Source organism: Glossina fuscipes, unplaced genomic scaffold (assembly GCF_014805625.2).
Source record: "Glossina fuscipes isolate IAEA_lab_2018 unplaced genomic scaffold, Yale_Gfus_2 27, whole genome shotgun sequence".
Classification (NCBI taxonomy): Eukaryota; Metazoa; Arthropoda; class Insecta; order Diptera; family Glossinidae; genus Glossina; species Glossina fuscipes.
Window position 1 is genome coordinate 11,024,728 of NW_023998422.1, and position 22,842 is coordinate 11,047,569.

Here is a 22,842-nt window from a genome sequence, read left to right on the forward strand (position 1 = left end):
TTTTGAGCTTACTGTTGCTTGCTCTATTGCCAGCAGGTAGCAACCGGTGCAGTTGCCGTTAGTACTGCTGCTGCTGCTGTTACTGCTGCTGCTGCTGCTGCTGCTGCTGTCGTTATTGCTAACGTTGCTGCTAACGTCATCCGTCAGACGTTGGCTAAACGATTTGCTTCGCTTGCCTCGACTTGACTGGATTGGAATGGATCGGAGTTGAGTGACTTGAATTTGGGAGATTGTTGTGTTTGTTGCTTGAGGTTCATTCAGAAAGTTTTATATATTCATTCGTTTAGCATTTGAAATTCAGTTTGGTGCTTAAACGCGGGCCGCGAATTTCATTCTCTGGATTTAGCTGAAAACGTAAATGGCGTTTAATGTGGATTAATTTTGTTAGCCAAACCGAACGAACATAACTGTAAATTGGATTTTCATTATATTTCACTATTTGGCCGTTAAGACATAACAACAACATCAGTGCTCAAGAAGCAGTCAATTGAAGCGCTGCTCATTCGTTGTTCAAGAGTCGAAAAATCTTTTGCAAAAATTTCAAGAAAATCGTAAAAAAAAAAAGAAGAAATCGCTACAAAAAGAAATAATTCATAATTAAAGAAAATCGAAATAAATAAAAAAAAAAAATCTCAATGATAACCAGTTAAAAAAGTGTTTTCATCAAAATATAACAAAAAAAAAAAAATATTACGGAAAAAAGCAAAAGAAACGGAAACAAAATTATAAGAAATAATATAAAGTAAAAAAGAAGGAAAAAAGATTTTAAGAGCGATATCAATTTGGAATTTAATTATAATTAAATAAAGAAAAATGATGCCGTTCAAGTGGAAATATTCAAGAAATTTTCAATTTCCCTTTTCCCTCTTACTCCTACTGCTGACAATTATTGTGGATTTACTTGCCATCGAAGCCGTACGTATAGCCGGGCCACAAGCACCACAGCGTCTAAAAGGTAGGATAAGTTTTTATAAATTCCGTTTTACTTCGTCGAATCAGGAATGAAAGGAAAAATAAACCTATTCTGCCTTACAGTTCAGTACACAATAACTATTCACCTAACGACTTTTCAAAATAAGACATAATATCGATGGAAAAGTAGTCCGACCCTGATTATTATTATAGCGTTCGTCCTTGGACCAAAAGAAGTTAGTCCATCAAGTATATCCCAAAAATTGCGATCTGTCTGATCTTAGGTCGTTTCCGCACAAACTTAATACACCCTTGTACAACAAGTGGTGTAGGGCATTGTAGAGAAATGAATAAACGGCCTTTTTTTTCCTTTCTAATGAAAAAAATTAAAAGAAACCTTTCAAAGTGTTTTAAGCATTTATTTATTTATTTTTTTTATTTATTTATTTTTTTTTTTTGAAGAAAACAAGTAGTGAGAGCAAATCGTTTCGTAGCTTGATCAAATAACTCTATAACCTGCAATGATTTGTTTAATTTCTAATAAGAATTGAATAATGAAATAATTAAAAGTAAATTAAATTCATAAAAAATACATAAAAGTAAGACAAAAATCTTATCTAAAAAATTATCAATTTTGCAAAAATAAAAAAAAAAAACAAGAAAACGACACAAGTAAAATACGGAACTTGAGTATATATACATTGCCTCAAACCGTTATTCGTTGGTTGTTGCCGAGCCATCGAACTTATAGAAACCGTTTTCAAGCTACACGCGTGCTTTTAGCGAGCCCGATTCGAACCATTTTTCAGAGCGTTCGCCTTTCGGCCAACAGATGTCGAGGCAAAAAAATTTTATCAAAACTTCTTAAAAATTGCCACATTTAAATTGCGTGCAAAAAACAAAGTGGACAGACGGACAGACAAGCTTATATCGCTTCATAAACCGACTAGGTATAATTAAAATCGGGTCTACTTCAAGTCAACCTCATATGCCCTTATAAAAATTATTCTATTACCTAGACACCCTTATAATATATTATGTATAGGCAAGTCGCCTAGAGCTTTTTTCACTACTCCACCTTTCTAAGAATATTTTCGTAAACATATTAATATTAACGTAAGATCATAAAACTCGATAGAGTTACTCTGAAACTTTTCTATCACTTCTGTGTGCCATATTTATATAATATGCTATTAATATGTAGCATGGGAGTTTAGAAGTTTGCTTTGAAATCATTTTAATGAATAAAAATTTTACTAATTTATATTTGAGACCCGTTATAAGGTACGCGACGTAGCAAATTTTGTTATGAAAAAATTGTTCGATCAACAAACATGTTTTTAATTATTCAAATTCATGTTATCAAGCTCAGTCATCAAGAAGAAAAAAAAAAAAACGTTACAAACTACACCTCGTTATTGTAAATAATTTGCCAAGTCTTCCAAATTCATTCATTACAAGTGAGGCTTTATCAAAAATTGTTCAAAACTTTTGAATATTTACATAAAAAACGCAATAGTACACCTGTATTGACACTTGTGTAAAATATTAACGGTTAATCAAGCGTTGATAGCTGGTTGAATAAATAATGGATTAAACCGTACAACGACGTTATTTGCTTACTTAGGCGACAAACTTGAATGTTAGGGTGTTAAGACACACTCCATATTTACGTACATACATTTATGACTTTTTTTATAGAATGCAGTTTACGATAAGATTAAAGAGGCAAGGTTGTGCAGAGAGACATACATGAATTAAAATCAAATGTAATGTTTTATAGTAATAATGTCAACACTTAATGCATTGCTAATAATTTAATAAGAATTTTGAAATAAATCTATAGAAAAGTTTACTATTAAATATGTTTTAATAATATTAAAATTATATAGAAGAATACGAATACAATAAAAATTAAAACAAAATAAAATAAAAAAATTGAATGAAAGTTCTATAAAAATTATAAAGAATATAAATAAAGCAATAAAATAAATTTATAAAATGAAATAAACTAAAAAAAAATATATATATATATATATATTTTATATATATATATATATAAACATTTTTATATATATATTTATATATATATATAAACAATATAAACATAAAGTAAAATAAGACAATAATATAAAATAAAATCAAAGCAATAACATAAGAGTATGAAAAAAAAAATGCATTAACGAAAAATAGTATTAATAATAAAATTAAAAACATGTAAATATAACAAATAAAATAAATTAATGAAATAAAAATGTAGCAATAAAATGAAATAAAAATAATAAAACTTTAAAAATTTAATTATCGTAAATTAAAATAAAACGACATAAGTATAACAAAAATTTAAAAAAATATTTAAAATGAAATCACGAAAAAAATTTTAAAAAATAAAATTTTAAAAATATATATATACATTCACGATATAAAATAATGGTAATGAAATTAAAATTTTAAAATTGAAATAAAACCCTTAAAACAAAAATCTAGTGATAAAATGGAATAATAAAAATATAATTTAAAAGTATACATGAAAAAATATATAGGAAATAAAAGAAAAAGTAACAAATTTAAAAATCTAAAATAAAACAATAAAATAATACAATACCAAATTTGAATTTAATTTAGTAAAATATAAATATAAAATAAAAATATAGTAACGATATAAAATTATAATAAGTAAAACGGCATAAAGTAAAATAAAATAAAACCTATTAAGAGACTAAGATTTCCCTTTGGCGCGCAAGTGTTAAGCACACCTCCTTAAGACTTCCTTACATGACTATATTTAACTTACATAATTTATTGTTAATTGTAGGCGGACATAGTTTTGTACTAGACTGGTAAGGGTCCGTGGAATAGCTCTGATCGAAAGCTGCTGTTATTCTGAAGTTATTAAGGTCAAAACCGTAACACATAGATAGAAGGTTAATCGCAAATGGAAATGCTTACAATGGGACCAAATACAAACACTTCTCTCCGCACTAAAATATACAAAAAAAAAAAAAAACAAAAAATAGCTGGCATATCATGCTGCTTTTCACGTCTTTTGTGCTCATAAGCTTTTTTTTCGCTTCGTATTTTTGCACGCCTCCAACTAGTTTCGCAAATTTAGTAAATCTCCCTTAGTAGATGTGCAAATTAACATACACGTATAAATTAATTGAAAAATTCTTGCAAAACCTTGTTCATTTTATCTTAAATACATTAAAAAAATCCGTTTAACAGTCTAGCTATGTCCAATTTTGGCATGCGTTTAAAACCGCATGTTCATATCAAACAAGAATTAATTAGAAACAAAATGTCCAGACACGTTTTAAAGCGCACTTTAAATACCCATCACTATAGATAAAGTAATCACTGCTCCTAGCTAGAGTTACATTATATCGTGACCCATTCTTTTTTCCTACCCTTTTGACAAATTTATAGCTGATATAATGCATACGATATAAATGAGATAATTTCGTAGAAATTTGTGCTTTAAAATTATTTCTTTCTTTTTTTTGGGGTTTTTTAAGTTTTTGTTTTATTTTTTTAATGCAATTTTGACGGATTTGTTTTATTTTTATACATGACCTACGGAAGTCAACTACAAAAGATGACGCAGCAATTTCTAACTTTCCGTTATAACTTTGATCGCTTTGAAAGCTAAACAATCAGAATGACTCACAAGTCTATGCTCTGACTAAGCATATTAGCAATTGAAGAAAATCTAATAATTGTCACGAACAGTGTGAGAAAATTAATATATCGGTCTTCTTGCTCAGGAAGGTATAACAAGATTAATGAGCTACTTCTCGGTAATTAAGCCACTATTTTCAGTAATACAATAAATCAATCAAAGCTAAAACATATGTTTGAAAAACAAAAAAAAAAACAGAATTTCTTCTCTATGGCTTGGCACGGCAATTAATGCACGCCGTGTTTTTTTTTTTTTTTTTTTGTTTGTTTGTTTGTTTTTTTTGTTTTCTGTTGGCTTTGTTTTGTCTTGTCAACCTATACATTTACATATCTTCACTTTAAATGACAGTGACGAGTAGTTAATTTAATTATAATAAAAATATCATTAATGGTTAAGCTTATTAGTTCAGAAAATATAATTAATGTTTTATTTTGACTTTATTTTTTATTCGAAAACGTGTTATTCGTGCAATTGTCAAGATTAAGTTTTCTTGAATTACTATGATGACCAGACGTTGCTGTAATGTGCCTTCCCACACAGCACAGCAGAGAGGTGTTGGTGAAACGTAACTTTTATTGTCCCGCCATCGCCATTATTCGCATCTTCTCTCACCTCTACTACTTTCGAATTTCTCTCTACAAAATTCCGAATCCCCGAGTAGAAGAATATACTTTTATACCGTACATCACTTGCTGTACAAGGTAATGCTAAGTTCATGCGGTTACATACAATACCCAGGAGAGCTTGAGATAGACGCATTACTATATCGCTTACTAAACTTGTCTGTTCATCTGTCTAGCTGTCCGTCGTGTTTTCTTGTATTTAACTTATAGGCCGCAATTTTTGACATAATTTTATGAAATTTAGTACACTGACATGTTGTGGTCCATTTTTTTTGAGAAGTCATTATATGAGTAACAGTATTAAGCAAACGTAGACGTAGGGTATTTAATGGCGATCCTTATCCCACAATACTGTTTTTACTTGCTTTCATACAATTAACAACTGAAGGCATTGGCTTTTGAAATATTTTGTACACGTAACCGTAATACAATTGGTATGTAGGCAATGAACGCCATAACATCCACGATGAGACAGATGCAATTTTTCAAGCAATTATTATCAATTATTATATTAAAGTTATATAAAAAGCTTCCAAGTTAAAATTCCATGGTATTTAAACCGAACGCTACGTCATTCACATCAATCACTGGGCTACATTTGAATCTCAATTAGGGTACAACCAAAGGTACGAAGAAAAAAAGTCATTCGTTTAGAAAAACCCGCGCAGTTTCAATAGGAAAGCCACTCTACTTTTCGATTGCTACGTCATGATGGGAAAATTTGTTGAATAAACATTTTCTCCCAAGTCTTGTGTTTTAAACAAAAGTTCGTACATTGAAAATCAAAACACTTATAGGAAATGATATATGACCAAAGGCAAAGGTATGTGAATGCTACACAAAGCATTCAAAGGAATCCGTAAAATACTGGTTGATTTATTGCTTTCCGGTTGAAATTTAGTGGCTAATTATCGATGAAATCAATAGTTGATAGTCGTAAAATCTTTGAGGAAATCCTAGAATATGAAACAAACATGGGAAGTTTGATAAAACTTTAAAAGTTATTTACAACGAAACAATATCAACGAAAAATCACTGCATTCACCTAACAATTATTTGTCGGGTTTTGCATGCCTCCGAAGCTATAGCTACTAGCGCATAGAACGTATTTCAGGTCATTTGAAAGCACGTAGAGCCGCGCCTTACAGACTGTCACATCCACAGCTTAAGAAATATACTTAAAAGAATTAAATAAAACTCTCCTATAAATGCCGTGCAAGTAATGAGTGCCTACTTTGAAGACAATAGAAATGACAGATAAATGACTTGCTCGTTATTAGTTCCAAGACTTTTCCACAGAGCTTTTATTAAAGCTAGTCATCAAAAAAAATGTGTGCTTCTTATTATGTCCTGCAGCACTTGTGGTGCAAAGGTCTATTAATTTGGCGCCGATGTGTGCAACTCCAAGGAGGAATTGAGATATATCCACCTTTTATTGTACCGAATCGATCTAAGCTTGTCTGTCCACCTATGCGTCTTGTTTTCTTGCGTTAATATTTTGATGAAATTACGAATGCTGTCCTATTTTGGCCCGAGGACAAACGCTTTCACTTTCTGAATCTTACCCCTTTGCATTGAACCTTCACGATGTAATTTTTGACACATTTTGATGAAAGTTGGTGCACTGATATGGTTTTACGGATGGGATAACAGTTTCGATCACTTCCCATTAAACATTCTATTTTAAAAGGTCGTTAAATAAATATATAGGAGCGATGTTGGGCTACGTCCTACTCTAGAATTACACTTCTGTGCATGCATAAAAAACCAGATGAACGGCACAACAATTGTATAGCCAGCGATAAGTAGATAAACGACAGTTTTGTTAGAAATTCCGGAATCTTTATACACAGTTCTGTACTTAAGCTTGTCATGAAGTGAACATCTCTTTTTTTTGTTATTATATCTATAAAAATATATAGAGATTTATTTTTTATTTTAAAATCAAAATTTTAAATTTTATGCACACACCTGATATAGCTTTCTAACCGATCACGTATGGATATAGACAAGGCGTTTGGAAATTTCATTTGAAAGCAAACAAAAGAAAAATGAAAAATCATTTCTAAAGCTGTTTGCATGCAATCATTGACTTGCACATACGTAAACTGAAAACCAAAGTCGTTTTTATTATTTTCATTTTATTGCATTGCACTTCTCTCTCGTGTTCATCCATCTGTCATAAGTTGGCTGGTCATTAATCAGTCTGGACTATTTATCTATACATGACAAACGTCTGCATTTATGATAAAAAAATGTCTTAGTTTTATTTTTTCGTTATAATAAATATTTTGCATTTTTATTAAAGTCCCGCCAAATAATTAATGATTTCTAGCTGCAGGGTTTTAAAAGCAAAAAAAAAAAAAATAAATAAATAAATAAATGAAAAAACAATTTTTCCTTATTTAAAACATAAAAATCTTCGTAATACATATATGTGAAAATGTCAATGACCAGCAAAGGTGAGATCATATTGGAAAAAACTGAGTTTAATTGACTTTTAGAAAAGTACTTAAAACCCTTAAGCAAATCACTGATTAAGCATTAATTTCCATATGTACAGATAGAATTTTTACGTCTTATCATCAAGTTAATGACCTGAAATATTGTTATGAACCTTAGGGGAGAAGGTAATTACAGTTTGAATAAACAATTCGTACTACTTTCTATTAACTGTTTCTTTTTTTTTTTTTTTTTTTTGCGTTTTGCCTTTGGTTTCATTTCATTCAACCTCAACAATAATTAATGATCTTTCTCTTATTTGTCTTTTGTCTATTAACACACCCATTAAAAGATTTCAACATTCAGTTCTCTCTGTTGGTTCGGTTTATAATTATGTCGTCGTTAACAAGTGTTTTTAGCTATTTAATTAATTACGATTAAACATTTTAACGTTATTAGTGTTGGTTTTCATAATTATTACTGCAAGAAGAGAAAAAAAACTATAAAATATCCATCCTAACCGAATTATTAATACTCTTCATTGAACATGATAACAAAGAAAAAAAAAAATAGAAGGAGAACAAGACAGGCTTTCGATAACAGTGGAGAACGTAATAACTGATCCATAGTTGGTCGCATAATTGAAACTAGGCTGACGTCAACATGCTTTGCTAAAACCCAACTTACTCTAGTGTTTCAGAAGAGGCAATAAGTCCTGCATTTTCACCTCTCTCCTTACGTACGTTATTGCAGTTAAGCCCAAAACCTTTAACAAGACGGATATTTTTGATATTTTTTGCACCTTTGCAGACACGACCAAACTATAGATTCTTTAAGGTTAGGCTAAGCTAAATTGGATTAACTTGTAATCGTGTAGAGTTCACTTACAACCTTAAGATACAAGCTAAGAGAAGAAGAACATCACGACTCATTTAAAAACCTTCCCACATATAGCATGTAGACAGAAACAAGTGTAGATTCGATTACGTAGGTAAAGGTATAGTTAGATCAACCTAAGCTATACTTAGGTTAGTCTATAAATTAGACTACATCTAGATTAAGATGCAGTTAGGATAAACCATAGTTAAGTTTAACTATAGTTAGCTCAAGCTACACTTAAGATAAGCCTTTTCTAGGTGAAACTATAATCAGATCAAGTTATTGTTAAACTAAGATGTATTACTTTGGGCTATAGGTAGTGTTGAGGTGGAGGTAGGTTAAACCGCTGCTATGGTTTGGTACAGCTATAGTTAGGTTCATCTATCGGTAATTTAGACTATAGCTAGGTTAAGCCTAATAGTGAAGGCTTTATTTCTGAAACATTGCTATTATATAATAGAACTATCATCAGTGTTTCCATCTTTTTAAAGATACACTCAAGATAAACTCAACAAACTCTCAACAAAAGTAGATTTTGTTGTTTTCGTTGTTTTCTTTTTTTTTCTGTTTTCTTTTTGTTTGCTCTCTACTTTTGTGTTATTTATAAACAACATATTTAATTGCTACCAGAATGAAAACAAGTTTCCATTGTACTTACTTGTTGCTTTTACCGGTATAGAAGTGCTAATAATGCACATGCAAGTGTGCTTATATGTGTACATATATAAACAAAAAACATTTTCTCTTTTTTCATCGTTTTATTTATATCTTTTACATTTGCTAACCATTTCTGTTCATCTTAATTTTTTTTATCGCATGAGTAAAGCTAAAAGAAAATTTTATTACTCTATAATGCAAGATGCTATAGCTATATATTCTAACACTTCCATGCCGATACATAAATGATACTAGCTCAAGCGACTAATTATCATTCATTTTTGTTTTTTTTATCGCAAGAGATTTCACTTTTCTTATACGCAGACACCGTGCACGATTGTTCTATATTCCAAAAGCTGGTTTTTCAGGAAGATTATGAGAGAGTATTTGAAAGCTATTCATTGATATGCAGATATGAGTAGATATAATCTCGAATGCTTTACAAAATTTTATTTTAATCAAAAAAAAAAAAAAAAAGAAACGTTTAAAATAAAGTCTAATCTATAACCAGTTAATTTCGTGTCATTTTAATTAGTTAACAGTGCTTCTTTATAGCTTCTTCAATGTTTTTATGCCTTCTTCATTAAGATACGAAAGAAATCAAACGGTTTATCGCATATTCGAACATCTTTGAAAACGGGTAAAATCACTTTTTCATAGAATATTTAAATGGTTTTGATTTTTAATCGCAGTATTTATTCAAAAAATAGATTAATATTCAATTTCTTCTCTGCTATATGCATGCCATTATAATAAGTAAGGAATGGGAAGAAGGACAATTTAACAATAATTCTACATATTTTACTCTTTTTTAAACTCTGGCTCATCAACGGGAAATTCTTTTGACAAATTCTATGAATTTGAGTTTGAAAAGAAAAGCCGCGATTAAAAGAGTTAGTAGTACTGCCTAATCAAATGCAGAACTAAAGCGATCCATTTGGAGGTAAAAAATCACCTTATATTTACTAAATCATCTGATGAATATCATATCCTAAAAGACGACTCTTCAACATCTATCAAAGGTGTTAACAAAATTATAACTTTTTTATCCCGGCAAAGAGCATACTACCTAGGAGCCAAGCGATTTTGCATCCTGGGGTATGAAGAAGCAAATATCCTAGTAATAAGCCAGCAGGGCCTGCAGTAAGAAGACGATCTGATGTTTTTAATACGTAACCACCAACCACACTTTGATCGCCAAAGGAACGCGCTAAGCTTCGCTATCAATTTGGCGTAGATAACAAAGCGTTTTCATTTCACTTTTATGCTGACAATTTGAGAAGAAAATATTGGTCACCCCCTAACGCGGGAGGAAAAGCGAAAGTGTTTTGTTATATCTCCTGCAACACGGTGACGGTCAGAAAGAAATAAGGAAAGAGGAAGGGCGAAAGAGAGGTGTTACCACAGTGCAATCGCCAAGCGATACACCTTTACCTACTGAAACCTCAGTATAGCTATGACCAAAGTAAACCCTACCCGTGTTCAGATTCCAATCCACGAAAACTACCTTGGTAGACACATCTGATCAGAACAACTATAACGAATACTTAGTCTATTTCTAGTTGATAGGATCCCACATCAGAATATAAACAAGTTAGCGATCCTTCTCAACTGCTGTTACCGATTTACTTACACACATTAGCCGGTGTCAAATGTGTAGTGCGTTAAAAAGGAGTCTCTTTTCTGAAGGAAATTCCCTATAGTTTTTTGACATTGTGTTTGCTTTTTTGAAGTGTTGTTTTTCTGAAATGCTCCTCAGACATTTTCTTACTTTTCTTTTGGATTGAAAAATATTTAACTTTATAATATTTTAAATATTTGGCTTATTAGCATGTGATGAAATATATTTAGATTTTATTTAAATTTGGTTTTTGTTTTCCAAATTTTAAAAATTGCATAAAATTATTAAATATAAATTTTAATTACACAAAGTTGCTTTAATATATATTTATAGTAAGGTAAAAAAAAAATAAAAAACGAAAACTTTATATGCACAGTTTACCTTTGATATTTCCTGTAAAGTGTTTGCTTTAAAAGAAACTAAAAATAAAATACTAAAAAGAGTAATCGATTTCATTTCATTTCATTGTTCGCCTACGCTCATAGTAGCATTAAGCAACATATCCATTAGATTCAGGGCAAGTAAATAAACTTTTTTGTACGTAAGACAAGCACAGTATACGAAAAAATTAATCAAATTCTTTTTTCAATTATTGGAAATGATTATGAATTTTTCAAAATTAATTATAAGTTTGGTTTTAATGTTGATTCGCGAGTTAATATTTTTCAAAATGATTTAATATATATATACATGCCACTACTTGTGGCATAGACTTATATTAAGTTCGCTCGAATGAATGCAATATGCAGAAGAACTTGAGATAAACCCCTCTTCCGATCGATTCAGAAAGGGACCCTGATTTGATCTAACCTTGTCTGTCCGTCAGTCTGCCTTATTCCTTATCTGCATTTAAACTACAAGTCGCATTTTCGTAATATTTTGATGAAATTTCGTGTATCGGCATGTTTTGGCTCTAAGACGAACGCTCTTGAAAACGTTTCGAATCGGGCTACTTTTTCGATCACTTCGCTTACAATAGCTTATTTTGAAAAATCGTGACATGATTTACTGTAAAATGGTGTGGGATATATAATGGTGGCCGAGTCCCACTACAGTGTTTTGGCTTGCTTTAAAGCGCTTTTTTTTTTTAAAAATTCCGGAATATCTCTTAGGGAAAACTATTGCAAACGAAATTTTAAGATATTAGGGTGTTCGGAAAGGGATTTCGTTTTCTCTCAACAGTCGAGTTAATTTCATTTTTCCACGGCCAAGTTCACAATTGACTCGCACTGTCTTCGTACTCTATATTTGATAGCTGGTATCGCAATGTTTGTGTGCGAAAAGCATTGTTTGATTGTGCGCAAAAGTTTTCGTTTCGTGGCTTACCACATATGGAAAGACGAAAACAGCATTTTCGGCAGACTTTGCTTTTATTACTAGCGAAAGGGTATAAAATGACGTTCAAGCAAGAAAAACATTATTGGATGTGTATAGAAGCGACCAATGGGAGGAACGCCAGTGCCAAAACTGGTTTGCCAATCTATATTTCGGCCCTTTTGCATTACGTTCTGGAAGCTATAGAAGCTGAAAGACAAAATAAAGGCATTAATTGAAACAACGGACTAAATGACAACTCGTGAGATCGCTGAAACTTTAAATCTATCGAATGCCACTGTTCTTGATAAAACGGTAATACATACTACTACACTCGTATTTGCATCGCAAGCCAAGCAACGGTCTTCATTAGTGAGTTTGCAACAATACATCTCGGTTAGAGGTCATGATAGATAACACAATTAATGATATTAAAAAATAAGAGTGAAAGCATGATTTACGCACATAATAAATTTGCTATCAAATCAAAATAGAAGCAAGGAAAGATTAGCAAGACAACATTTTCAAAGAGCAATCTATGTGACATAACATAGCTCAGTTAACATAACATGTCCAGGAAGAACTTATAATAACATGATGCGAAAATTGTCATGTAAAAGACTTTAGCGAAGAAATCAGGAACACATACACTTCTAGCATGATCTCGCTTGAAAGTATGCAAAATATTGTCAATTTGGATTTAACTGATAGCATTTCACTGATAACACTCGTTTAACTCGATATGATTCATGTTTATAATAATGCATATGTTATCTAACTTGGTAAGCAGGAAGCAATTTATGACGGCAGGAAATTGTGAACTCTTAAAAACAAACAAAAACACAAACAAGTTTTCGCGAACCAATCTAACATGCATTCCAAACTTGCCTAAAAAAAAAAAAAATTCAACACCACACATTAATATTCATTAACTGAATGGTAACAAAATCTTTATACATCAAATCGTTACATACTAAACTAAAAACTTGGTGACACACTTACCGCAGGCAAGCACTTAACAAAAAAATGCGCCTGTAAAAGAAAATTAAATATAATAAAAAAAATAAATAAATAAATAAAAACCAACAAAAAAAAAAAAAAAAAATGTAGCTGTAAAAAAAATTTTAATAATGCGTTTAATTCTTTACATTAAAATTACAAATTGCTACAATAACAGATAAATAAAGTTGTACACGATGATTACATCGTCTGAATTTTATTTCGTATTCAACTGCGCGTAGCCACAGTCATAAAATTTCTAAGAATATATTATTTTAAGAAATCAACTCGAAAGCATTAATTTTCGTCAATCAAATATGATTGTATGTGAAAATTGTTGAAATAAAACCATGGTTAACTGTCATATGTGTGCTAAGGTCAAATATATATAAGAAAATGTCTTTAAGAATATTTTTAATTTTATTACATATAAATATAGTATTTTTAGTAAGCCATTTTTAATTTATTTTGTTCTCAGTTTTTCAAATATATTTATATAAATAATAATTTAATTTAATCTACGTGAAGAAAAAATATATACCCGAATAAAAAATACCTTGTCAAACCTTATTTTAGTACTTATGTCATAATAATGCACATATGCTATTAATATAACACTAATTTATCTCATGCTATAAAAAAAAGATTATAAGTGACCGTTTAGTTGTTAGGAACTAGACTAAGAAAAATGTCAGCAACATATTAATAAACCATGCACAAGCAAGAGCGCAAGTGGAAGGCGAAAACAACAACAACAACGGGAAAATTCCATATAATCGCATTTTTAAAAGCCGATAGCCAACCAGCCAGCTTGTGTTAAAATACATACAATCTTTCATATAATAAATTGTGATTGTGTGATGAAATATTTTTCATGGTCGCGATAATAGTATTTTGCCTTAAGTTCGTCGCTTTATTTTCAAAGAAAAAATAGTAGCTTTCGTTTGAACAACGAGCTTATAATATTTCACCCTTTCTACTTTGTACCGAAAGCATGTTAAAAAACTTCATTGCAGTCTATTAAAGGTTTGCGTTTAACAGCAATATTTCTTTAATTCCTTGCATTTTTCTGTCCTCCTAGGAGGGAAACATTATAAAATGAACATAAACAAGTGAATTTTTTGACAATCAGTTTTATTATATCCTTATTTTCTTCATCTTGTTCTGCCCATTCGATATCGGATAGTAGCGACCATAAAATTTGTTATTTCACTTGGAAGTTTAAAATGATTTACATAATACATGTTTAAATATTGGTAAGTGTGCACAAGAGTGTCTGTTTAAGTATATTAGGTAGACATTCCTAACAATTTCAGAAAACACGTCTCTGTCTTTTACAGCTGTTAACAAATCTTCTACACTGCTTTCGCGAAGACAAGGTGCTTGATCTCCGTCCAATACTATGACTTCCTTCGATTTGTCCTTGTTTCCTTTTGCTTTCGGATTATGTGACCCAAACATGATGTTTTCATTTCTTTTATACCTGTTAGTAATTCACAATCTTAACCGATTTTCCGAAGTACATTTGCATTTTTTACTAGTTCGGTTCTGTAGTAGCAGTCTACGAAACATTTTAGTCTGTTAACGTTCATATCCTCATTGCGTGCAAAAAAACCAAGCCAAACATAACATTTTACAAACCGAAATTTAAGATTAACACCGAGGGCATGGTTTGCATAAAATTCAGATCTCACAGCTTTTATTGCACATGTGATTCCCATTGAGAGCTCCTAATTTTCATAAATCAAGCATCCAAGGTGGTTACATTTTTGTTCCCGTTCTATTGGCACCTTCTGGCTTCGTACAATGGAGTTGTTATAGGTGGTTGTTTTATCTGCTCATGAGCATATATTTAGTTTTCTTAAAGTTTATTTTAAGTCCGTAAATATTGCTACAGGAGGTGAACACACTAACTAACCACTGAAGACTATCTGCCAAAGGAATAATGTCATCAGCATACCTTATGTTGTTAATGTTGCATAAAAACCATTTATTTTTACATCGTCGTTTACGTCATTGAAGGCTTCTAGGAATATACATACGCTCGGTGTATATGTTGAACAGTAAAGGTGAAAGGATCTTATCCTTGTCTGAATTGTCTGTATATTATTCATTGGTGCTATTACCGTGTTGTCAACCTTAACTTTGACAGTTTGATGCCAATATAGATTTTTTTATGCGTTGTATTTTTTTTCCGTCTACATATATTGACTTGCAAATGATAATTAATTTGTCGTGCTGTAGTGTGCCGAATGCCCTTTTATAGTCATAGATGCAACATATGACTATGCCCTTTTGGCCATCTCGGCAGTTTCGGCCTAAAACATATGTACAGAATAAGGCTTCACGTGTCCCCGTTTTTGCTCCAAGTCCTTATCAAGGCGATTAACTTAAAACAAATTGAAGCAAAATGCATGCGAAGCTTCCTCCAGCAGTTCGTGAACTGCTGTTATTGAAAATTGAAATAACTGCAAATATTTTCGAAACGTATACAGTTCTGTGACTCTTTTAAGTTGAAGTGTTGAAAGCTTGGAATTAAATATGACAACCTAAACTCAGAAAGAAATCAAATTTTCTTGATTACGCACTTAAACTAACGACAATCTTCACTTCAATAATGATGGCAATTAGCTGAAGGTTTTAAAATTTTCATTTGTTTAATAATTATAGCGTTATATTGCAAAGTTCTTACGACATTTCAAGTCGCTTCTGTACTAATAATTCCTTCATATGCCGCTTAAGGTTACAAAATGAAAATTGTTGTACAAAAAATTATTTTCTGCGTTACATTTACTTACAAAAATATTGAAAAAAGAAAAAAATAAAACGAAAAACGAAAAGCGCAAAATAACTGAAAGAAAACCCATTATAGAAATACTATTTAGAGTTGACACAACAATAGCAGCAACTAAGCAAGAGAAACACTTATACACATGAGTATTTATACTGAGTTGTTGTAGCGTAGCGTAGTGTTGTCTTGTATTGTTGATAGAGATTATTATCTCGATGACAACAATCAGCAACTGTGACATGCAACAAACGTGTAAAGATAGATAAACAAAACAAAATAAAATGAAACGAAATAATAAAAAAGAGTTAGACAAGCTCTTAAGCTTGGGCTCTTTGTTGTTAGTGTTTTTTAATAGTGTTTTTTGCACTGATTACAAGGCCTATGAAATGATTAAATTAGGTTAATTAATTAAAAATAGTCTAAAGAGAATTTCATTATTTTTGTTATTGTTGTGTTTGTTGTTCTCATTATTGATATCATTTTCTAAATATGTACAAACGTGAAAATCGAAAAATATGTTTTCTTTAAGCAATGTCTCGTTATTCATGCAAACATATGCGTAATGTAAATAACAAATTGCTTTATATGGTTAAAGAAAATGATGAATTGTGCTTTTCCTTCCAATTAATTGTTCTTCTTTTTCGTTTCTCTTACTTGCCTAATAATGATTTACGTTAAATATGATATTAATCCTTGTGGCGTAATAAAAAGAGATTAGAGTGTAGAGTAAGCAAAAAAAAAAAAGAAAAAAGAAAAGCATAAAAGCAACAACAGCATCATCAGCAGTAGTAACAAACGAAACTCACTGGTTTCGGCAGTTTAGTTGGACAGTTTATTGTCGTAATTGCATTTTGTGATTTTGTTTACCGCTTAACGATTGTCTCTGTTTTGCTATAAGTTTTTCCTGTGAACGCCCATTTTCAGTTCAAACACCTTGTAAGTGTGAATGCAAGCAAGCGTATGGACTAAACACACACTCTTGTTTTGTACTACAAATTATGGAAATCCGTTGAAAGTGGTTTTTATATGAACACACATTAGCGTATGTTATATATATATATATATATATTAGTTAATAACTTTTTCTGGTTTATAAATTTTTCTGGTTATTTTCTTTTCGCATTTGAAGTCTCAATCATATAACATTTAAAAAATTATCGCATTATGCAAGTGGATAAATTTATCGCTTTGTAGAAAAAATGTACTTTTGATGCATGTTTACATGCCTCAAGCCTTAAGGCATTAAATAGAAAGTAACCGCAATTTTTAATTGTTTAACATTGATGTATGACCAGCGTAGCATACATAAGCATTTCTCCTCTCGAAATTCCCCAAAAGCCCAAACTAAAGGCCATTTAATCTTTTATAATTTCTTTTTTAAACCAAATAAGTTCATAAGTTTAAAACTAACATAAGGAGGATTGGATTATAGATTACATCGCTTAAGTGCTTCCGAATCGTTTGCCATAATTACATCTAACTAAGTAACTTTCCAAAAAGCTCACAACACTTATAAATGAATAAAAAAACAATTACGTCAGTTTCACTTAGTTTATGATACACATATATATTTATACAAGTAAGTAAAAGGCACAACAATATATATATCATAATACACTGCCCGAAAATTGTTTGACTGTGCAGAGGTCAAAATTAAAAATACATTTATCGTTATTGAGAAATAACTCTATATGCAACGGTATGTACACAAACTATTTCCTTTAATTGTATCTTCTGTCATTGTTCCGCTAAAATGCCATAAATCTTTTATGATTATGGGCCAAGAAATAATCGCAGACGATTTTCAATTTTTTTCAAATTAACTCTTAACACAATTCCAAGAGCTTGGCAGAGACCAAGTCAAGCGTTTCCACTTCAATATAATAATGTATGGGTATCCCTCATAAACTATTTCTTTTCATCTCTGATGAATTATGATGTAGCCAAGCAAGCCAAGGCATGAAGCAAACTTCCTATTGATAAACACCATCTGTATCTTTTTTTTGTTTGCTTTTTCAATATGACCAATCACGCAGCACCCTTTATATGCAACTGGCTGACGGCCAGAAAGTTGAGCCCAGACTACTGGGTGTGCGACCAATTGGTAAGTGTTGTTCTTTTTTTCCAATTGTAAGGCGACAAAGTGGCTTGGATTAATACTTGCCAGTTGAATGCTTCCAAAGTATCACGAACCAGTTTTGCTTAATAGACTCATGGACGGACGTCATGTAAACATATAACTTTGTGTTATCGTTTTTATATCTCGCTCGTTTTTTTTGAGCGAGACCGACTGAACTCGATTAATTGTTGTTTCAACAGGATTTAAGAGCCATTAACAGACCACGCTCCTCTAGTACACTTATATGCAGATTATCATCTCGCTGCCAAAGCGTTTGAGTTTGACAGTCGATGCGAAGGATACTCCCGAATCTACTCATGAATTTTTGCAGCTAAGTCCACTTTTAATCCTCAGTTAGGATATGATGCAAAAAGGGCTTTTTTGTTGTTGTTTAAACAATTCTCTTTATTTGGCACAAAACTCGACTCGCGTTGATAACTTGCCAAGCTATAAAAGAAAAAATGACTTCAGACATATATGTCCTTTACATGCCATACAATTCTTGGTTTCATATTTACATATCTAGCACATATTCTCTTTTGAAAATTCGAAATAGGTTGTTACGACTTCCAACTCAATATTCAATTTAGAAAAAAAAGTCTTAACGCCTCCATAATTGGGTTTCCATGGGGCATAACTTAGTGGAAAAAAAAATCTCTCCACATCTAAAAGCGCGCTTTTCATCTTAACGCTGCTCGCCAGCACAATTGCAAGCAACTTTTGGCAAATGTAGAGTGCAGAAAAAGCAAAGCAAAGTATGTTACCAACTTTCGGAGAGCTCATTAAGAATCGCTATTATACATTTTACGTAATCATTTCATGGATGACCTACAATAATTTCGCGTTTTCATCTTCAACCTGGCCCAAATAAGACAACAGTTTGGTTATCACTGTATTATAATCCTACATTGATAGATATACTCTTGAAGCTTTCTGATGTTCATTTCTGGATATTACATAGGCAATAATAACAACAAAAATCTCTGGCTAATGTACATTATAAGCAAAAAATCGCGCTTTTATTATTAGATTAAATTTTCAGTTAAAATTGGACAAATGATAACTTCATATATAGAAAATTGTAATTAATAAGCTATTGGCCAAAGCAAACGTTTACGTTGTCCATATTTCGCTGCATTATGCTGTTGTGCCTAAGAAATTACGCAAAATTGGATCAACTTATAGTTATGTGCAAGCATTTATGTATGTATGTGTAAATGCAATTGTAAAATATATAAAAAGAATTTGCAAACAACAACATCGAAAAGCTATGAAAACATACATTATTTACATTCATATGTATCGATAATTATGAAATAAGTATAAGTCGAGAATTTAAAAGAAAAAATGTAATTATTTATTAGTCATTGTATACTAAGCGTTTGTTTATTCATTACAGATGAACGGAAGCATGAATATTTGAAACTTGTACGAGTGTTTCTTTTTTTTTTTTTCATAAAAACGGCTTAAGTTTCTTTATAAAAAATGAAGAAAAAATTTTTAATTTTTATACCGTGCAGAGAGCACATTTAAGAGTATATTAACACCCAGAAGAGCTTCTAATAGGCTCTACTTTCATTATACCAATCGATTCAGAAAGTAATTCTTCTTGTGTCCAGCTTTCGTGTTGAGCCTACAGGTCCCAATTTTTGCTACATTTTGGTGAAACTCGTTATACTGACGTGTTTTGGCCCAAGGAAGATCTGTATTGAGATTTGTTCACATGGGACCAATTTTTCAATCTTTTCCCATAGATAGCTTTGTTTTGAAAAGTGTCTATATGAATAACTGTAAGGCATTTAATGACGGGCCATGGCCCACTATAGTCTTTTTACTTGCTTCACATTATCCGTTTCTTTACCTTATCGTGATGAAATATATTACACTTTTATACTCCGGTGAGCAGAAAAGTGACTTAAATCGAAAATTTTAAAAAAAATTTATTTTTTCTTTATATAACCTATCAACTAAAATATGTTATTGTTTTTATTAATTTAACCAGAGATAAATAAATTCTAAAAATTAATTTTTAGAGAATTGGGTCTACCGCATTTGAATCATAAATATGTTACAAGCAAGCAAAGGGACTTATAATGCGCTGATCCTAGGAATGAATGAAGAAAATAAATTTAACTTTTGTACACAATGCTAAAATAGTCGAAAATAATGTCTACATATTTATAAGCGTTTCCATACGTCTAGGCAGAAAAATCAAACTAATATTGGAATAATTCAAACGATAGCAATGTATGCCTTATATCACTTTCACAATTACCGGCATTTATAAATGCTGCAAGTGCCTTAGACATGAACGAATTCTTTACCGCCAGTTTTATGAATTCCATTTGGTATGGCTAAGCATACGTGCGCATGCAATGACCGGTCAGCTAACGATTAACTAAAGTTGTAGTTACTTTGTAAAAATGTAAACTCTGGAAATATATTTGCGTTGTGATGTTTTAGGTAATAAACATTTTTTTTTTTTTGGCTTAGAAAAGCAAAATAAAAGCACTGCGCAAATTATGTCGTTTGCAACTGTATGCAATAATTAATTAACGTCAAAAACATAAATACATAAAATAATAAAATTTTTTTTCTTTACTATCTTGCTATCTGGTAGACTAGACTTGCTACGAGTTCGCACATTTTTTTTTTCTTTTTTTATGGCGTTTATTTGCACACAATCCTCATTTTAACCCGCTAAATGCGATGATTTTTTGTTTATTTGATATATATAACAAATAGAAATATCGTTACAAGAAAGTAATTTCCTGTCAATGTTCTTCTACAAACTCCTTCAGAAGTCAAGCGGGCTAGGTCATTTTTGTCAATTTCTATAATCATGTGAAAAGTGAATTCTGAACAGCGGTCTCTGAAATGCTCTGAAAAGGCCGATGCAATATGCGAACCCAACTTTCATAATAGGAACTATGAAAAACCTTCGACAGTGGGTCGCTATTGCCAACCACTTCAGTTTTGGCCGCTGTAAGAGGCAAAACGTCGCTATTGAAAAAATCATCTTGCACCGCGAAGTACTTTGTTTATAGCATTACAATACTTTGCTTAGGCATTTCGCAAAGTCTTACACCAGGCACTGCAATATCATCTCCCAGTGTATCAGTTAGTAATCGTACCAACTCCTCTAGTTTCTTTGGCGACTATGTGTCGAGTATGTGTCAACTATGTGTCAACAGTTTATTTCTTACAACAATTTCTATGTCGAGCTATAGTCGATCAACTACATGGCGTTCAGGCAAAATTCGACTTTAAGGACATAACATCGTTGATTAGCAAATATCATCAGCTGCTGGGTGAAGTGTTCCTTTAATGTTGAATCTGCTTATTGTTGGATACGTTTAGCGATATTCCGCTGAGTACGTGCTTCCTAAGTCCTTAACCATCGTAATTCTCATTGCGTTAATTAGCACGAGACTGACAGAGGGATGAATGGGCAAATATTTAAAAAATGTTCCCAGTTAACTGGTTAAATAATGTAAAATTAAAAACTCAAACTCTTCGAATGATAGAAACTTGTACATATAGTTATGCACATACCAATGTTACATATGCTTAGATATCTGGACATGTCGTTCAGATATTGATATATACGATACGTATACACTTTACTCACTGAACAAGTTTTAACTCATAATTTTTTAGACTAGAAAAAGTTATTTTATGTATATATATATATATATATATATATATATATATATATATATATTTATTTATTTACTTTTTTTTTTTGATTTTTAATTAGTTGAAAATGATTTTTATGCAATAATTTTTTATTATCGCTATACTAGAAATTAGCTAATATTTATCTACTCTTAACCTGAAGTCATAAATTTTAGTACAGTTCTTTTTTTGTTTTGTTTTTTTTTTGTTTGTTTGTTTATGAGAACAACTAAAAAACGCGAACTACTTAAAATTTAATTTTTTTTTATGATTTGCTTTTTAATTTTATAAAAAAAAAAAAAAAAAAATTTTTTATCTTAAACTTCCTGGAAGTTTGTTATTATCTGCATAACACATATAAGGTAAGATTTGTATAAAATATATTTGCAAAAATTTTTAATGGCGGACAGAATATGAAGTAATTGTTTAGATTTGGTCGTAGCTGTAGCGAGAGCTCACTCGGTATAAAGATAAAACCTATCAAGTGGACATGGACTCGTTAGACTACGATCCTCACTTACCTCATTACTTTCTGACCATCAACGTGTTGAACGATTAGAGGATTATCCCGTCAGTTATTCGGCATAATAAAAAAAACCAAAAAATTATTGTACTTTGTTAACGCTTCTGAGTCGTTTATAAAAGTTTTTTAAAAGCGTTCAACAACATTAAAGCACTAATCCTCATCACATGTCAGCGACGCCTTAAGGCATCCTTTTCAATTACACTAGCCACTACTGGCCAGTCATCGAGAAACGAAATGTTTTTCCTCTTCGTGATTCATTAAAGGAATATATCTTGAAGCATACATTGGAACAGATGGTTTATTGTTCATTTTTGTACGAAATTATGATATACATATACGTTTTCATAATTAATAAGTAAACACCTGTATTCTGCCGTTATGGTCGATCGCTAGCCGGCCACAATGCCTTCTTTCCTTGTCAGCATTTTAATGATTTTATATCAAATTTGTCATTCCGGAGCAACAATCACACAACGCAACTCTCCAAAATAAATTATTTTATAGGAAAAACAATGAAAAACAGCCAACCATTAATTACCCTACACTGTCCTACAATTATTCAAAACACGACTTTCGAAATTGATGCGTTATCCGTGTGGTGC

At 31.2% G+C, this 22,842-nt stretch overlaps 1 protein-coding gene across 1 annotated transcript in view; it reads left to right on the forward strand.

The window, feature by feature from the left end:
• Positions 1-780: 780 nt before the first annotated feature.
• Positions 781-22,842, forward strand: part of LOC119635924 (oxidoreductase OpS5) — a 134,901-nt gene continuing 112,839 nt past the window's right edge. The window contains exon 1 of the mRNA XM_038030963.1: positions 781-955. Coding sequence (XP_037886891.1) covers positions 814-955 — 142 coding nt within the window. The 5' untranslated portion in view covers positions 781-813. The remainder of the gene's footprint in view (positions 956-22,842) is intronic.